We start from the raw sequence: 17,302 nt of genomic DNA, 5'->3' as shown, positions 1-17,302 counted from the left end.
TCAAATTTATTTAATATTAATTTTATGAGAATTATGTGTAAAGATGATGATTGAGTCAAATCAAATTATTTGAGGAGAAAGGGAAAAAATGGTTAAGGACACCATTAATAATCCAATTCCAAGCTTTTTGAATTACCACAATTCCTCATGCCTAAAAAGCTATGCTAATTGCTCCATGCTTCCTCTCATCCCTTTTTTTTTTTTTTTTTTAATTAGTTTTCAAAAAGTAATAATTATTAATTATTTAGTTGTGGACTGTCCAAATAGGCCCATATTCCAATGACAAGCCCATACTCATGTTTGGGTCAAGAAGGAGAGGGTCTAACACTATTCCAACCAATGTTGCTTTGATATCATTTGTAATAGTCGAAGCTCATCATTAGCAAATATTGTCAGTTTTGACCTGTTACATATTGTTGTAATCTCAGTGGGGTGGGTCGAGAATTGTGGTAGAGTATTCATTGTCAATATATGGATTATGTTTTTTTTCAGTTCAAGACTTGGTCAACGAGTCTGCCGCTACCGTTGTCTACCGTTTCATTCGTTTGTGTATTGTATGAAGGTTGATTACTAGTTCAAAATTTACTTGATTTTAAATTTATGAATATAAATTGATATTTTTCGGAAATTAAAAAGTCTAGAAAAGATCTGCCGTGTCCGCCCCGGAGTTTATCTTGTCTACGCCACGCCACGACCAACCCCATCATCATTCGTATCCCTCGACGATGGTCAATTAGTCTCCAAATCCCTTTCCCAAACTCATTCCACATGGATTTTCACAATCAATTCCAGTCTTAATTGTTCTCAATCGCCCGATTATCCCTAGGGTTTTGATTCCCCCCTGTGTGTAACCTTAAATCCCCAATTTCGGTTCGAATTTGGTCCAAATTCCGGAATATACCAAACCCATGTCTTCTTTTCGACCAACAATATGGGGATTGGTTGTTTTCTCTTTAGCGTTAGGTTTCGCTGCGAATTTGGGTCGGGCTTTGACGTTGCCGTTTAGGGCCAACGATGTGCTTCCGGTTCTTCCACGACAGATATCGTGGCCGGTTCTTAATAATCTCCACACCGCTGTGGATTTGTTGCCGTCTTATGTTGGGTCAGTGACTCCCAGTAATGGAACCATTGAGTGGAAAGGAGCTTGTTTCTTCACTAACGAAGCTCGGATTGATTTTACTGAAGGCGATAGAGGCTTGGGAGGTGGCGTTCTCCGTCTCAAGGTTTGATCCTTTTGTTCTTTTACTTTCTTCCTTTATGCATTGACATGACGTTATTATAGACTTACTGCGAATCAGGGCAGAACTTCAAATAGTTGAATGCAATTTGCCTGTCTAATCTGCCTCTCAATCAATAAGCTTGAACTCTACGCCTAAGCCTTGGGCCCCTGAAAGTTAATTTCCAAGCAACTTGGATTAGTTTGTAAACCAAATATTGTTATGATTTCGATGTTTTGGCGACGTTTTTAGTTGCATTTTGATCGAATTCTACTTTCACAGTGGTAGGAATAAACATTCTTGAGCAAGTTTTTGACCGATCATCTGCCACTGATTCTAGACTTATAGATAATACCTGCAGGTGTTTGAATCTACGTTGTGACATATAATTATGTGTTGATTACTTTCTCCTACTTTTAGACATCTGCAGCACACAGCTGGACCTGTATGGATCTATATGTTTTTGCAACACCCTACAGGATTACTTGGGATTACTATTTCTCTGCACGGGAGCACACATTGAAGTTTGAATCATGGGAAGAACCTGCTGAGTTGGAATATGTATGTTCTTATGTTTTTGATTATCGACTGTTCTAAAATCTAGTTGCACATTGCTAATCATAATAGCCGACACTTGAGCAGGTTAAGCAACATGGGATTTCAGTTTTTCTTATGCCGTCTGGGATGTTAGGAACTCTACTCTCTTTGGTTGATGTGTTACCTCTGTTTTCCAACACCATATGGGGCCAAAATGCGAATTTAGCTTTCCTTAAGAAGCACATGGGTGCGACATTTGAAAAACGATCCCAGCCTTGGCAAGCAACTATCAATCCAGACGATGTTCATTCTGGTGATTTCTTAGCAGTGTCGAAGTTACGTGGACGGTGGGGAGGGTTTGAGACATTAGAAAAGTGGGTAACGGGTTCTTTTGCTGGTCATACAGCAGTTTGCTTGAAGGATGAACAGGGTAATCTTTGGGTTGGTGAATCAGGACACGAGAATGAGAAGGTACGCGAACGTCATTTGGTAGCTTATTATTCAAATGCATATGACTATGCAAAGCAAATAAATGGATAGAAATGGCGTTTGAGCCTTTAATTTGAGGGGAATTTTCTCATGTGTTTAATAGGGTGAAGAAATAATTGTGGTGATTCCATGGGATGAATGGTGGGAGTTGGCACTCAAGGACAACTCAAATCCACAAATAGCCTTGCTTCCTTTGCATCCAGAGATACGTGCAAAATTCAACTCTACGGCAGCGTGGGAATATGCTCGAAGCATGTCTGGGAAGCCATATGGTTATCACAACATGATTTTTAGCTGGATTGATACTGTAACAGACAACTTTCCTCCTCCTCTTGATGCTCACTTGGTAGGTTCTGGTTTTCTTTCCCCCTGTAATGTTTCTGCTGTAGTGAACCGTCCATCTTACTGTCAATGCTTGCCTGCTTTTGCTTATATTTTTCACGATTCTTTTCTTGATAGTCTATAGATGTATTGCACTCATTCATTCATATTGCAGTGGACATGGATGAAGTTGTTGGTCATGTATATGCTTGAATATGGACATACGTATCGAAGGATGATGCACGTATAAAGGACCTTTTGTGTAAGTTTTCTTGCTGACAAGTTCACATTTACAGGTTATTTCTGTCATGTCGATGTGGACAAGGTTGCAGCCAGCATATGCTGCAAATATGTGGAATGAGGCTCTGAACAAGCGGCTAGGAACTGAGGTATGTCAGCAATCTTGACTTATTTGATGAAATCATGTACATGAGATAGAGAAAACTTTCAGCACAACTAATTTTGAAGTAGAAAACATAATATGATTGAAGCCAAACCTTTTTACCCACAAAGTTTCACCATAGAAATAAAATTAAGCAACTGTCTAGGACCACGATTCGAACCTTTGACAAGCTAGTTAATAGTCGATTGTCCTCTCATTGACTTTTAAGAATAAGGAAAAAGGGATCTCATAGAATCTAATTATTGTTCACAAACCACGATCGATATGAGCACTTGAGACCCCATGGATTGACTGTGGTTAATGAGGGCCGATGTTTACTAGAGGGCTTAAAGGAAATGAGTTCAAGCTATGATAAGTCCCCTAATTAGGATTTAATATCCTACGAGTTACCTTGACAACTAAATAAATCAAACAACTAAGTTATCCATACAATGATTCTAATTCATCATTTTCCATCCAAGTTTCTATAAGATAATCATCCAACTTTTTGTCTGTTTTTCTGTTTATGTTTCTGAAACGTACAGAGCATTTGTTGTTTTTTTAACGTGTCATTCATATATGATAAAAGTAAATTATTAACTTCCGTTCATTTTAGGATCTGGACTTGCACGACATTCTAGTCGAGACTGAGAAGCGAGGAATTCCTTTTGACGTACTGCTTACTATTCCAGAACAAGATGAATGGGTCTACAGCGATGGGAAATCGACAACATGTGTTGCCTTTATCCTTGCAATGTACAAGGAGGCTGGAATATTTGGTCCTGTATCCAGCTCCATTCAAGTAACAGAGTTCACTGTATGTCTCAAAATTTTGAACATGCATCAACCAATGATTTTTCCTTTTCCGTAGGTTTCTATTTGAACGATGAATTTGATTGTTTTGCAGATTCGGGATGCATATATGCTGAGGATTTTCGAGGACAACCATACACGCCTGCCCACTTGGTGCAACAATGAAAGTGATAAGCTTCCTTTCTGCCAGATTCTTGGTGAGTATAAAATGGAACTGCCTCAGTACAATACCTTAGAACCTTATGCCAATATGAACGAAAATTGCCCCTCCCTACCCCCAACCTATGATCGACCCATTCGATGTTAATTAAGCATGCATTCGGTGTACCTGTTGGCAAGGATCTCTTAAATTCTTCACGATGACTTGTAAACCATGTATCATGGCAAGTAGGTCTGAGATCGTACGTCGAAACACCAAAAACCTGTTTATCTGCAGCTACTTTTCCACGGGAGATATTCCACATCTGTACATAATTTTAGAAGAAATGTTAATGTCATGGTATTTCAAAAACTGGGTTGACACTACTTGATGAGAAAGTAATGCCTACTCTTCTAGTCAAATTAGTAGAGTTTTCCACCGTTCTCGCTCAGATTTGATATCTTTATCTGCAGTGAATCGATATTACGTTGTTTCGGTTTTGTTTCCTTTTCCTATTGAGACAGCCAGAACTGCACAAACAATGTGCTGTCGGTCACGGTATGAACAACAACAAGCTGTGTTTATGTCTTGATGAAGTAAAATAAAAGGAAACCCATCACAGTGAAGTTTAAATATTTAGCATTCTTACCAAGTTAGATCGGCTTCTACGGCATTGCCAGATTATTTTAATATCTCAAGGAAGCATCCTTTTGACATCTTCACACATTTTTCTTCGATGACGCTGTATTACCGTGATTTTTACTTTCTTTTTCTAAGATCGAGACCCTTTTAACTCGTTTTTTAAATAACGATTTGAACACGAACCTCACAACAAATATGAACAACTTGGTGTCACAGTAACTCCAACTTAGCCAATATACAATTGGCTTCCAATTCAAATCAAAATCTTTTTGCAAATATTCCACTTTATTTGTTGGGAACTCCCCACTGAGAGTTTGATTTTTCCAGCTCTCAAACAGTCAGAAACATTGGGTTTTGGGAAATGGAATATCAGAGACAAGAAATTACATGGAAAACAGAAATGATTTATAAGTGGGGATTCTGTACACAAAAACAGACCAGACCAGACCAGACCATACCCGACCCGACCGGCGGCGGCTTCGAATCACCTTCACTTGTCTTGTCTTTCACCTGACTCCGATGACTTTAAGGATCATCCTTTTTGAAAAAAATTAAACCCTAAACCCCAAATTCTTTCCTTCTTTCTTCTCCGATGCTTCCTTCCTTCCATTTATTAAACGCCCACTTACCCAATTATCGTAACCTCTTCTAAACATGAACGTATCGATGCGTATCACATTTTTAACGATCAAACTACAAAAGAACACAGGATAAGGGTAGACGAATATTGGGTAGTAGGGTCCATATCTGATCTACACGTTCGATCGATCATTCAATCAATCAAACCAACCAACCCACCCACCCACCATATAGTCAGTCAGCCATAAGAGCCCTACCCAACCCAAAGCCACCATATTATTAATAATATTTGATGATTCTTTCATTTCTAATATTCCACATGTGTATGACAGCATGCCTACTTGGAAATATATATAAATAATATCCAAAAGTGGGAATTATTTCCAGAGAGAGAGAGAAAAAAAGAAGTCCCTCCAATGGTGGGGAAGGATCTTGGTTGCAAAATCTAAGAGTTTCCAACGAGCCCTACAAGTGGGGTCCCTAAATGACATGTGTCCAACCAAAATTAGAGCTTTATTATGACTCATTCTCATAGGATAATATTAATTTAAAAAAAAAACATATGCTTTTGGAAGGGTGATTGATGATAAATATTAATAAAATACATGGGCTTGCTTGCTCTATGAAGATATGCCCAGATCTCATTTTAGACCTTTTCCTTTTCTTTTCTAAGTATATATGCTTACATCATCCCCCACTTCTTCATATTCCTTCCGCTCCAACGTCTTCATTAGTACACCACTTGGTGTTCGGTTTACTCTTTGAGGGCTCAGTGTCTTCATTGACATACCATCTGATATTTGACTCTGATATCATTTATAACAACCCAAATCCACCGCTAGTAGATATTGTCTTTTTTGAGCTTCCTCTCAAGAATTTAAAATACCTAGAAAGAGGTTTCCATACTCTTATAAGAAATGTTTCGTTCCCTTCTCCAACTAATGTGAGATCTCACAATAAGCGTGAACTTCACCCTAATCACAAGAATTCATTCACTTGTGCCCACCGACACCTCAAAGTTTTACTCGGTTGACAACTCTGTATCATGGGTTATTACAAAAAAAAAAGTTACCATGTTAGATACGATGTTTAAAGGCTTTACAACCGACACTTTTGAAGTTTAAGGACTTGATCATTAAGCTTACAAGCATCTATGTATAGTACAAAGTTTAGTGTTCAGTACCAATAAATATATATATATATATTAATTAGAAAATGACAAAAGTGGAATAATAGGTTAGAAAACAATCTCCCAAATAAGAACTTTAACTTTTAAGAGGAAAAAAAAAAAAATTTTTTTTTTTTGAAGAATCCAATGAACTGTTAATATTGGTTTAGGGTTTTAGTTATCCATTGAAGCTGTCTTTCCCTGAAGGTGATCGCAATCCCCACTTTCTTTGACTTTTCGTGTCTTATTTTTGTAATATTAATTATTTTATTAATCAACCTAATCTTCACTTTCAAGCCTTCGAATATTTGTTTTATTTTATTTAAAACAAAACCCATAAGTGCTACCTTAATTAATTCCATTAATCTTTTTTTCTTCATGAAAAACAAATAAATATTCAAAAGTTATTTGAACACAAAAATAAATAAAAATAATAATGGACTTCTTCTCTGCTCTTGCTCTGACTTTTCTTTTCCCCATTTCTTTTGAAAAATTATTATTATTATTATTATTATTATTATTATTATGAAATGAAACTATTATTCCTTTTGACATGTCACAAACCATTTACAAATCTCAGTATAAAACACACACAAATCCCTCCAAATTCCATAAAAAAAGAACAAAAAAAGCTCTGTTTTTCTCTCTTCACCATGATGGGAAAGGCCTCATTGGAGTGTAATTTCGAAGATCGCGAAAGTGGGTTATGTTCAGAAGGGTCTTGCATGGAGAAAAAACTTAAACTTTTTGGTTTTGAGCTGAACCCATCGGAGGAATTGGCCACAAATTGGCGGTTGAAAGGCTCTGTTGGTGAAGCCAATGAGAGCGTGAGTTCATCAACCACGGTCTCAGAGCAGGCCATGGCTATCAACAAGCCCAAATTCGAGTGCCAATATTGCTTCAAAGAGTTCACAAATTCCCAAGCTTTGGGAGGCCATCAAAATGCCCACAAGAAAGAGAGGTTGAAGAAGAAGAAGATGCAGCTTCAAGCCAGAAAAGCCACTCTTAGTTATTATTATCTTCACCCTTTTCAAACAGCCTCCAATAATTTCCTCTACCATTTCCCCTCCTCTCACACCCATCATGATGATTCTTCACAGATTAGTTTCAATCAAAACGACGCCGAATTCATCCATTTCGAGTCCTTTTTACCTCCTGAAAGACGGCTGTTCACTTTAACACCCGCCGACAGCTCCTCCGCCGCCGCCAAACCTGTCGTTTTTCAGTCTTCTTCTTCTTTGCCTCCTGTTGCTTCCCCTTCTTGTAAATCTTTGGATCTTCAACTTGGTCTTAATTAATTAATTAATTACTTAATTACTTAATCTTGTAGCAATCTAAACATTATCTTAATCCCATCAAACAAATACCAATTTATATAATAATTATTTATGGAATTCGTGGGATGGATGGATGTTTGGTTTAATGGTTAATAGAATATTAGGGAGCTTAATTAATTAAAATTAGTCAATCCAAATCAACTAATATCGCTTAAAATATGGAACCCCATTTGACTGCCCATCAACTTCCAATTGTTTATTTATTTTAATATATTTTGTAGGGAAAGAGCACTAAAAAGTATATATTATAATATTCTTCATCTACTCTTCCACATGTTTATATAAACATCAGAAATTTCTAGGTGGAAGACTATACATTACTTCTCATATATAATATTCTTTTCATTTATCTAATATAATAAACGGTTTTTATTTTATTTTATATATATTATATAGATTTGATTTTTCGTATATCTAACTTTCGGTTCTTGGATTTTGGGTATTGATAATTTTTTTATTAAAAAGAAATAAAATACTTTTGCAACCTTTCAAAATCGCGTTGTCCTGTTGTTGCAAGAGTGCAATTGTAAAAACTATAAATTTATATAATAATATGATACTGGCTACGTTCTAATTCAAAAGAACTCTCGTCAATAAAAATAATATTTTTTATTTAAATAAATATTTCAAAATTTTGCAAGAGAAAAAAAGGAAAAAAAAAACAAAAAGAAAAAAAAGTTGAAAGGACAAAGAAAAGAAAAGAAAAACGTGGTAGAAGAGGTTTGACCGTTTCAAGTTTCCAGGAAGGGCCGGAAAAGGTTGTTTGGGGCTATTGGGCTTTTCAGCAGTGGACCACGGCCTGTAATCTGTGGGCCTCTTCAGTCCAGTCAGTTTCAAAACTCACAAGTTTCACGTGCCCACGCTAACCCACCCAAAGCCAGACTGCCAAACATTAAAAAAAATTCCCTCCTTTCTCCGGGTTAGACGAACACGACTCTCTACTGATATTGTAAGTTCTCATGGCTTTGCTTTCGGTTTTCTTAAAAGGCCTCATATCGGTGGAGAGAGTATTCTTTGATTATAAACTCATGATCATTTCCTAAATTAGTTGATATGGGACTTTCATCATCCAACACTCCCGACATATGTTGTCGTATCAAATTCTGTTGTCTTGATTCAAATATTTTATATCCATTCGAATATTATTGAACAGATAAAGATACAGATTATAATCATTCTTTTTATTTCAATTGATAATAATTTTACAAACCCGATTAAATTATCACAAACGCATCGTGAAAGGAATATAAATGAAAGGTGAAGGGTTTGGGCACATGAACATGCCTCGCATGGGGACCATACGTAAGTTTTTATTACTTATTTAATTTTGATTACTTTCTAACATCAAGGACTCCATGGCCCAATGGATAAGGCGCTGGTCTACGAAACCAGAGATTCTGGGTTCGATCCCCAGTGGAGTCGGTTTCAATTTTATTTTTCTTTTTGAAATTTTATTTTTATTCATACTTATTGCTAATGAGCTCTCAATTATTGCCATTTCTAAAAAGCAGTGCAAGAGAGAATTCTTATAAGCTCTCTCTAATTATATTATAATTATAATGATATTAAGTTCTACACCAATTAGACGATTTTACTATCAAATAATTTTCTTATGAATTTTGTATGATATATAAGTTTTATAATTTATTAAATGATCGTGAGAATATTTATAACAGACTTTTGTTCAAAAATTAATTTACGAGCAAAAAATAAATTTATTTGAATAGCCAATAAGCTGTTTGTAAAGCTAAATTACAAAACATACATATAAATATTGTCATTTGTTTAAAAAAAATATCTAGGTGAAAATTAAAATTGAAAAAAGTATAACACTCATCTAGAATGGTGTGAGATCTCATATATTTTGAAGAGGGGAACGAAACATTCTTTATAAGGGCGTAGAAATCTCTTCCTAGCAAACACGTTTTAAAAATCTCGAAGGGAAGTTCAAGAGGGAAAACCCAAAAAGAATAATAACGGCTAATAGTGAGATTGGGCTGTTATAACCGGTGTGACATTGTTCAGGTCTCAGTTTTTATTCTATATCTACACAACGTTCCATGGCTCGACTTTCGTTCAACATCTTAATGAATTTCATTCAACTCCAGTCATTTCTCATCCCCATAGTTATTAGGAAACACTGATATCCAAGTGGTATTTCTAACTTTGAATGAATGCATTCTAAATCTATAAATATTAGAAGTCTTTTTCTTGTCATGTTCTATCCTTACCAGTGTTGAAATGTGAAGCAATAGGAAGGGATGTTCGTTGTTTTCATCGTTCTTCATCTATACAAGCTAATCATCTCTTCCATTCATGACAGAACACTCTCTTTTGCAGAACCTGCAGATATAAGATATATATCAGTTTCAATAACCACTCTGTGGGAATTCATTGTCTTCTACATTCACCCAAAGGGTTCTTTCTACCGTCATACTTTTTCAGCTTCTGGAAAAGTTCAAAATCAAACTTACCCTGTTTCTTAAGCTTGTTTCGGAAGCTTCGTTTCCTGCTGAATGCTGCCTCCTGCACCGAAAAAGAAAGCGCCAAGTGTCAAAACTTAACCACCGAAGACAGTTGGAGGCATTGATTCAATAAAGGAATTGATAGCCTTAGTTTTGAGTGGTTATGTGGAGATCCCACGTCGGTTAGGAGGAGAACGAGTGCCAGCAAGGATGCTGGAACCGAAGGGAGTGGATTGTAAGATCCCACATTGGTTGGAGAGGGGGAACGAAGCATTCTTTATAAAAGAGTGAAAACCTTGAGAGAAAACTTGAAAGGAAAAGCCCAAAGCAGACAATATCTGTTAGCGATGGGCATGGACTGCTGCTGGTTAGCCAGTGAAGTAGTGAAGTTGATTCTAGATTGATAGGGAAGACAATATGACATTAAGTGCTCTGGCTATATGGCTAAAGTTAAGTCGAATTGTGTCGCAGCTCAATGTGTTAGAGGTAGAGAAGGAGGCAGACAAACTATTACCACAGGTTGAGACAAGTTTTCTGCGCGTCGAACTGCTGCTACGAGATCGCGGTTAGCTTTAGTGTACATGCTAGTGACAAGTCCACATTGACCAGCTCTACCAGTTCTACCAATCCTATGTAGAAAATCTACAGCAGAAGTAGCAAAGTCTGCCTGAAAAGGAAAAAACAGATATTCTTCAGTCCACCCCATTTTAAAAGTAAAGCCATTGGAACCAACATTCAAATGCTAATATTGGATCCATAGATGCTAGAGCCATCTGCAGAAAGCATTTTATTAAAAGAGAAGCACCTGAATAACGTGGGCTACGTTTGGAATATCCACTCCTCTGGCAGCAGCATCAGTGCAAACAAGAACACCACCGTTCTCTCTGAAATCAGCCAAGATCTTTGACCGCTCCTCCAAACTGCGGTCTTTGTGGTAACGAAAACATTCCGTACCTGCCACCGACAATATATTGGCCACTGCTTCAACAGTTTCAACGGTGTTCGCAAACACCATTGTTCGAATTGCACCGCCATCAATATTTCTCAGTTGAGATTTAGATTGATTCACAGCCTTGATAAGTTCATCTACCTGGTTATCAACTGTCACTTCAACCCACCTCTGCTCCAATCTAAACTACCAAACAGAGTGTCATTATTCAACTTAAGAAGTAATATGCAGCCAAATGCAAGAATGGCGAAAAGGAAACTGAGAGTGAAGTTTGCAAGAAGATAAGAACAATTGCCTTTTGCCGAGGTCAAATTGTGAAACTAAAGGATACAATCTAACTGATATTTGTGTGAACTCAAAGAAAATAGTGTAAGCAGAAACCAAGATATTAACTTATAATCAACTTTACAGTACAGAGGTGAGAATTTGGAGAAAATCAGACAGTAACCAATAGGCAATGTTCCATTCTAGAGACAAGGTTAAATTTTCAGATAGCTAACAACTAACTGATGTATATTCCCCTGTTTTCACGAAAGAAAGTGATAGCATCTAGTTTATTTGTGAGATCTCACATTGGTTGGAGAGAGGAACGAAGTATTCCTTATAAAGGTGTGGAAATCTTTCCCCAGCAAACGCGTTTTAAAACCGTGAGGCTGACGGTGATACGTAACGGGTCAAAGCAGACAATATCTACTAGCGATGGGCTTGGGCTGTTACATTTTTTATGTAAGACAAAGGTGGTACAAACCAAGGGAGATTCCGGAGCTCTCCATCTCTCTTTACAAGAGATTATTCAAGGGGTCACTACAATGTGGCTAGTCATTTTGCAACCAGAAACTACAAAAGCGCCTAAAATTTATATACATATTTTCAAATCCACATCAGATGGTTGTTAGACAACCATATCGAATAACATTTCCACTCATCGAGCAAATTACTCGAGAATATCAAAGAATAGACCTACATAAAAACTCGGATAAAACGTAACTAAGCAACAAGTATATTCGTTCCTTTCTGCGAACCTGTACACTAGCTTGGAAAGACTTCTGATAGGGCCAAAACAAACTGGCACTATATCAAAGCATTACAAGCTACCCTAATGTTCAAGAGGTCTAATCTCTTCCCCTACTAACGATTATCTTCTTTATACTACACACTTTCTAGCTAACTCATTCTTTCAGCTAGTTAGCTTATACTTCTATCTTCTAACAGACCTAATCCTTAGTCTTGGTCAAACATATTCCTACCCTTTTCCTCAAACTCACTCTATTCGCTAGCTCGCCTAGCCTCCTTCCATGAGTATGCGAAGTGCACAGGAGGTTGAGTCTTATAATTATGTCAAAAAAAAATTTTTTAGGAAAAGTGTATCTCAGAAAAAGGATCTGCTGGAGCACAAGAAATTTCAATTTTCATAAAGTTATGTCCCTTTGAAAGAAGCCCCTATTGAATTTCACAAGTGAATACGACCAACTCGGGCAGTACCTGGGACTGTGGCAGTGTAGATATTTCCCACTAACCCAACTAGCATCTGGGAACATTTTCCGCAGCACTGCACCAGCAGTCTTTTTTCCATTCACAGGAAGAGTTGCAGCAACAAAAATGTATTGTTTACTTCGCTCGTAACTTTTTTGTGCTCTTCTCCAGTCTTTAACTCTCCTAGACGAATATTCAGTTTTCTCCTGTATGTTGTTAGAATCAACATCTTCGTCGTAACTTTCTTCCCCTTCCCCTTCTCCTTCCCCTTCAGAGATGGTTTCAGTTTCTATGTCACTCTCATCCTGTAAAGTAAGCTGGGATGACGCGTCAGCTTCTAATTCCATGAGCCTCTCTGGAGATTCTTTTGAGCGAGACAATAGCTTTTCTTCAAACCGGAGCAAATTTATAAGACGAATGACCTTATTCTGGAAGCTGCCAACAAGAAGCATATCTGCTTCATCAAAAACCTGCAGTAGTTTCAAATAGAACAAGTAAAATAAAAAATTACATCATGGAGATAACATTATTTTAACAGAAATGGGTGAAAAGTACCACATGCTTCACAGCACAAAGAAACTTCATTCGTCGACTCCTGTTTGGTTCAATATAATTAAGTAGAGCTGCTGGTGTTGATACAATAATATCCGGCTTGTAAACTGGCCAACCCTGCAGTTTGAGTTCTTAGTCAAAGATAGAATCATATCGACATGGTTAAAGTCATATATTATCTTGGACAACTTTTTTTTTTACCTGTCTTCCACAAACAGCTGTAACTCTGAGAAGCGATTTTCCATGTTCATCGCAAAGGGTGTTGGCCATTTGAACCACTTGCTCACACAGCATTACATTTGGACATAGAACAAGAGAGAGCTTATTAATTGAAGCCAAGTCTTGGTCGCCATCACGTTGTTCATTGCATATCTTGTTAATTAGGGGCACTAGGTAACCATGTGTTTTACCACTACCAGTTTCGGCTGCAATGACCACATCGTTTCCCGACATTATAGAGGGAACGCAAGCAGCCTTAAACGCAAACAAGAATGCATCAGAAGTGATAAAAAGGTAGAGAAATATAAAGGCATCAACCAAGAAAGATTAGAAGGGGTTGCAGAAACTTCCATTGACACGCTATCAAGACCACCGAAAGCAAAATATGTATCTAAGATATTACATCTTATGCTGAAGATTGTTGGGAGGGAGTCCCACATTGGTTAATTAAGGGAAGATCATGAGTTTATAAGGAATACTATCTCCGTTGGTATGAGGCCTTTTGGGAAAACCAAAAGTAAAGTAATGAGAGCTTACACTCAAAGCGAATAATATCTATTCTTAACTTATTCATGTCAATAGAATACTCAAATGTCGAACAAAGAAGTAGTGAGCCTCAAAGGTGTAGTAAAAAGTGACTCAAGTGTCAAACAAAGGGTGTAATTTGTTCTAGAGCTCCAGAAAAAGGAATCGAGCCTCAATGAAGGGGAGGCTGTTTGAGTTCTCTATAAGCCTTAGAGGAGACTCTATGGTGTACTTTGTTCAAGAGGAGGATTGTTGGGAGGGAGTTCCACATCGACTAGTTAAGGGAAAGATCATGTGTCTATAAGTAAGTAATATTATCTCCATGGTACGAGGCATTTAGGAAAAAACCAAAAGCAAAGCGATGAGAGCTTATGCTCAAAGTGGACAATATCATACCATTGTGAAGAGCCGTGGTTCCTAAGGCATTTTCTTTTTCATTTTATATGCTTCATTCTATGTTTTCAAGAAAACCAAAGAAACCCAGTGAAGGGAGAACAAGAGGGAGAATATATTCCATCTTATCGAAACAAGTTCAATTCTTATACAAGCAAACATGGTTTTCACTCCCTAACTATTCTTAAGCACCAAAACATAGTCAGCTCCCAACTACTGGCTAGTCCTTGCAATCCGAAGACCAAGGCGAACACACTACGCGAAAAGTTCTGTAATATTCTAATTCTCATGACAGGAAGATGTCCGTGTACCTGAATCAATGATGGCCTCTGGATTCCGGCACTAACAAGAGCTCGAGAAACATTATCAGAGACACCAAGTGATGTCCAAGAAATACCTTCAGCCGCATAAAAAGTATCCCTTCCAATTCCATCAGCAACAGGTGTTGCAGCAGAAGCAGCAACAGTTCCAACAGCCCTTGATTGCTTAGAGCAAGGTTTTCTCAAACAAACCAACCCAATTCGGATAGAACATGAACTAGGAACCAATAAGTTCGAATTTTTGAATGAGAAAAGCAGCTTAGACGATGACGCTAATCTCTCTAAATAGAGCGCAGAAGCAGAGCGATACAGAAGCATTGACTCTGTAATGGATTGAGCCTGGAAAAACGCTAACCTGCTGCTCTCTGTATGGAGTCACTATTATCCCTATCTTTTCTGTTCTGTAAAATGCTATAAGAAAGAAAATTAAGTCCAAGGGTTTTAGGGTTTATGGTAAAATCTTTCTACAGCAATTATATTAAGCAAAAGGGCCCACTTGTGAAATCGACGCACCAATCACCATTGCACTATTAGACACGTGTCCAATCATAGGTCAACCATAGTCAAATACATATTTCGTTAGACACAAGACCACAGTTTCCTCTCGTACAGAAGAAGCTTCAATGGCGCCAAAAACTCTCCGAGGATCGCATGGAATGTTTTCAGGGACGATCGTCTTCTTAGACAAAAACGGCTTGCAGGTACGCATATTGCAGGCTTATCTTTCTCTGCAGCTTTGTATTTCAATGAATTAGGGCAATTTCTACACTATTTCAGAAGGTTCTCTCGTACCAGTGGCTGGGAAGACGGCTTAAGATCAGGGGAGAAGGCGTCAGAGGATTTATACACTGTAAAAGCAGGTTAGATGAAGATGGAAGAGACTAAGCCCCGACCGTGTATTTCCTAGAAACTGAAATTGTCTTCTAACAATTCGGAAGCAGTAAGTTCTGAAAGGGTTGGAGATTCAAATGCTTCAAACTTGGTAACGAAGACTGCTACAGGTCTTGGGGACTTCAAATTAATAGCGATGTAAGTTTCTTTGGTACCCAATTCATAGCTTGATGTTGGAATGTGTTTGTCTTGTATAAGTTGTGATCATGTTCTTCCTTAACTGGATCCCTAATTCAGATTTATATCTATAATGAAAAATTCCTACATTGCTCACCAGTTTATAAGCTGGGCATGTTTCATTATAGACATGGGGCTTGATCGAGGAATTTCTTGAAAGTAACTCCTAGTTTTCTTTAGACCGCTCGTATCAGAATTAGTACGTTCTAATGAGGTGAAAAATTTGCAGACATCTCTAATACAATCCACCAGATACGAATAACATACTGAGATTTTTGGAAAAGTTAACAACATATACAGAGGTAATAATGACATCCTCCAAACTATTTGCAAACCCACCGACATGATTTTCTTCCAGATTTTTAAAACGTGTCTGCTAGGTAGAGTTTTCCATACCCTTAGAAAGAATGTTTTGTTCTCCCCGATCGACGTGAGAGCTCAAGATACTTCATTGTGCTGTTTCTGACACTTTAGCTTGTCTTCTTTATATTTTAAGCATTGGGTTACGAAGAAAGGTCATTTAGCTCTTACAAGGCAATTCCAGTCATTGAGAAGCTACCTTTTAAAATTGAGAGCATTAATCAGGACAAACACCTGGCAGCCTTAGGAAAGTCATTGGAGGATCATGTGAATGAAACGACTTTAGTTCACTCCAGTTGGCTCTGTATTTTGGGTGGAATATGGTAATCTTTGCACTTATATAGTATATTGCATCATAAATGACCTGCAATCAATGTTGTTGCTCATAATATCATTTCCCATTGAAGCACTTGATAGGACTGGCCAATATTAGCTACTGTAAGATTGAACCACTGTCCTGCGATTTGACTGTACATTTCTGATTTGATCCATTTTCTTTATAGTTCCTTGAGAGTTATTTTCTCTGTGATTCCAGCCATGGACGTTTCCTACCAAGATATGTATAGAATTTCAAGGATATGAAGTTTTTAAGGGAGGATCTGATATTCAGTCATAGAGGTTTTCTACCAAGATAGTCCTTTTATTTCTAATCTGTTCTTTCTTTGGCCACTTCATATGTAGAATAGAATGGTACATTGAGCTAGATAGAATAGAGCCAAATTCATGTTCAGTTAATAACTGAAGTGGACGGTAATAGGAAATCATGTCTGCCGTGAAAATATATCTGTAACTTCAGTTGAGCTGAGTGAATGAAGATTGTTAGGTTCATTCTTATTCTTTGGTGTCTAACATGGTTGTGTCCTCATCTGATATTTCGTGATATCGTGGTTGCTCGGCATTTGTTTCTCTTAGCTGAAATTAGCAACGTCTTTCCTAAGTCATTTAAAGGTGTTGTGGAGTAGTTGGTTATCACGTTAGTCGAACACACTAAAGGTGGGGTGGTCATTTCTTAGAAACTAGCTGTAGTTAGGGACGTCTATGACAAACTAGCTGTAGTCAAACACACTAAAGGTGGGATGGTTAATTATTATATATTATTTGTTTGTATATTTTTTTTGCTCGTGGGTTGTCATGTTTTAGCAACTAGCTGTAATTAGGTACGTCTTTGCCAAACCAGTGAAGGTGTCATGGGCTAGTTGGTTATCGTTTCACACACACTGAAGGTCCCTCATTCTTCAAGTCTTGGCGATGCTAAAATAATTTTTATTATTTGTTTGTATATTTTTTTTGCCCGTGTAGTTTGTTATCACACCAAAGGTCTCTAGTACATCTTTTTTTTTTTTTTTTGTGAATG

General features: G+C 37.4%; 3 protein-coding genes, 1 long non-coding RNA gene and 1 other non-coding gene across 5 annotated transcripts in view; 4 read left to right on the top strand and 1 right to left on the bottom strand.

The window, feature by feature from the left end:
• Positions 1 to 629: 629 nt before the first annotated feature.
• Positions 630 to 4,321, top strand: LOC111458283. Its single transcript, XM_023100825.1, has 7 exons — positions 630 to 1,223; positions 1,638 to 1,778; positions 1,860 to 2,225; positions 2,347 to 2,589; positions 2,861 to 2,953; positions 3,563 to 3,763; positions 3,854 to 4,321. The coding sequence occupies exons 1-7, from the start codon at positions 909 to 911 to the stop codon at positions 4,064 to 4,066; spliced, it is 1,572 nt and encodes a 523-aa protein (XP_022956593.1). The 5' UTR covers positions 630 to 908; the 3' UTR covers positions 4,067 to 4,321.
• A 2,565-nt stretch (positions 4,322 to 6,886) lies between these two features.
• LOC111458285 (zinc finger protein 5-like) lies at positions 6,887 to 7,675 on the top strand. The gene has a single exon (XM_023100827.1). The coding sequence runs from the start codon at positions 6,941 to 6,943 to the stop codon at positions 7,583 to 7,585; it is 645 nt and encodes a 214-aa protein (XP_022956595.1). The 5' UTR covers positions 6,887 to 6,940; the 3' UTR covers positions 7,586 to 7,675.
• Positions 7,676 to 8,973: 1,298 nt separating this feature from the next.
• Positions 8,974 to 9,046, top strand: TRNAR-ACG. The gene has a single exon. It is a non-coding gene; the product is annotated as a tRNA-Arg (tRNA).
• Positions 9,047 to 9,616: 570 nt separating this feature from the next.
• LOC111458282 (DEAD-box ATP-dependent RNA helicase 22) lies at positions 9,617 to 14,922 on the bottom strand. Its single transcript, XM_023100824.1, has 8 exons — positions 14,512 to 14,922; positions 13,265 to 13,537; positions 13,067 to 13,180; positions 12,521 to 12,981; positions 10,895 to 11,219; positions 10,604 to 10,756; positions 10,099 to 10,150; positions 9,617 to 9,967 (listed from the first exon to the last, which is right to left on the bottom strand). Exons 1-8 carry the CDS (start codon positions 14,836 to 14,838, stop codon positions 9,939 to 9,941), a joined length of 1,734 nt encoding a protein of 577 aa, XP_022956592.1. The 5' UTR covers positions 14,839 to 14,922; the 3' UTR covers positions 9,617 to 9,938.
• Positions 14,923 to 15,024: 102 nt separating this feature from the next.
• The window catches only part of LOC111458287, a 3,043-nt gene continuing 765 nt past the window's right edge, over positions 15,025 to 17,302 (top strand). Inside the window, exons 1-2 of the long non-coding RNA XR_002713079.1 lie at positions 15,025 to 15,221; positions 15,298 to 15,549. This is a non-coding gene — a long non-coding RNA (uncharacterized LOC111458287). The remainder of the gene's footprint in view (positions 15,222 to 15,297; positions 15,550 to 17,302) is intronic.

Source organism: Cucurbita moschata, unplaced genomic scaffold (genome assembly GCF_002738365.1).
Source record: "Cucurbita moschata cultivar Rifu unplaced genomic scaffold, Cmos_1.0 Cmo_Scf00021, whole genome shotgun sequence".
NCBI lineage: Eukaryota > Viridiplantae > Streptophyta > Magnoliopsida > Cucurbitales > Cucurbitaceae > Cucurbita > Cucurbita moschata.
The sequence above is the reverse complement of the archived record's forward strand: the minus strand, read 5'-3'. Positions and strand labels throughout refer to the sequence as shown.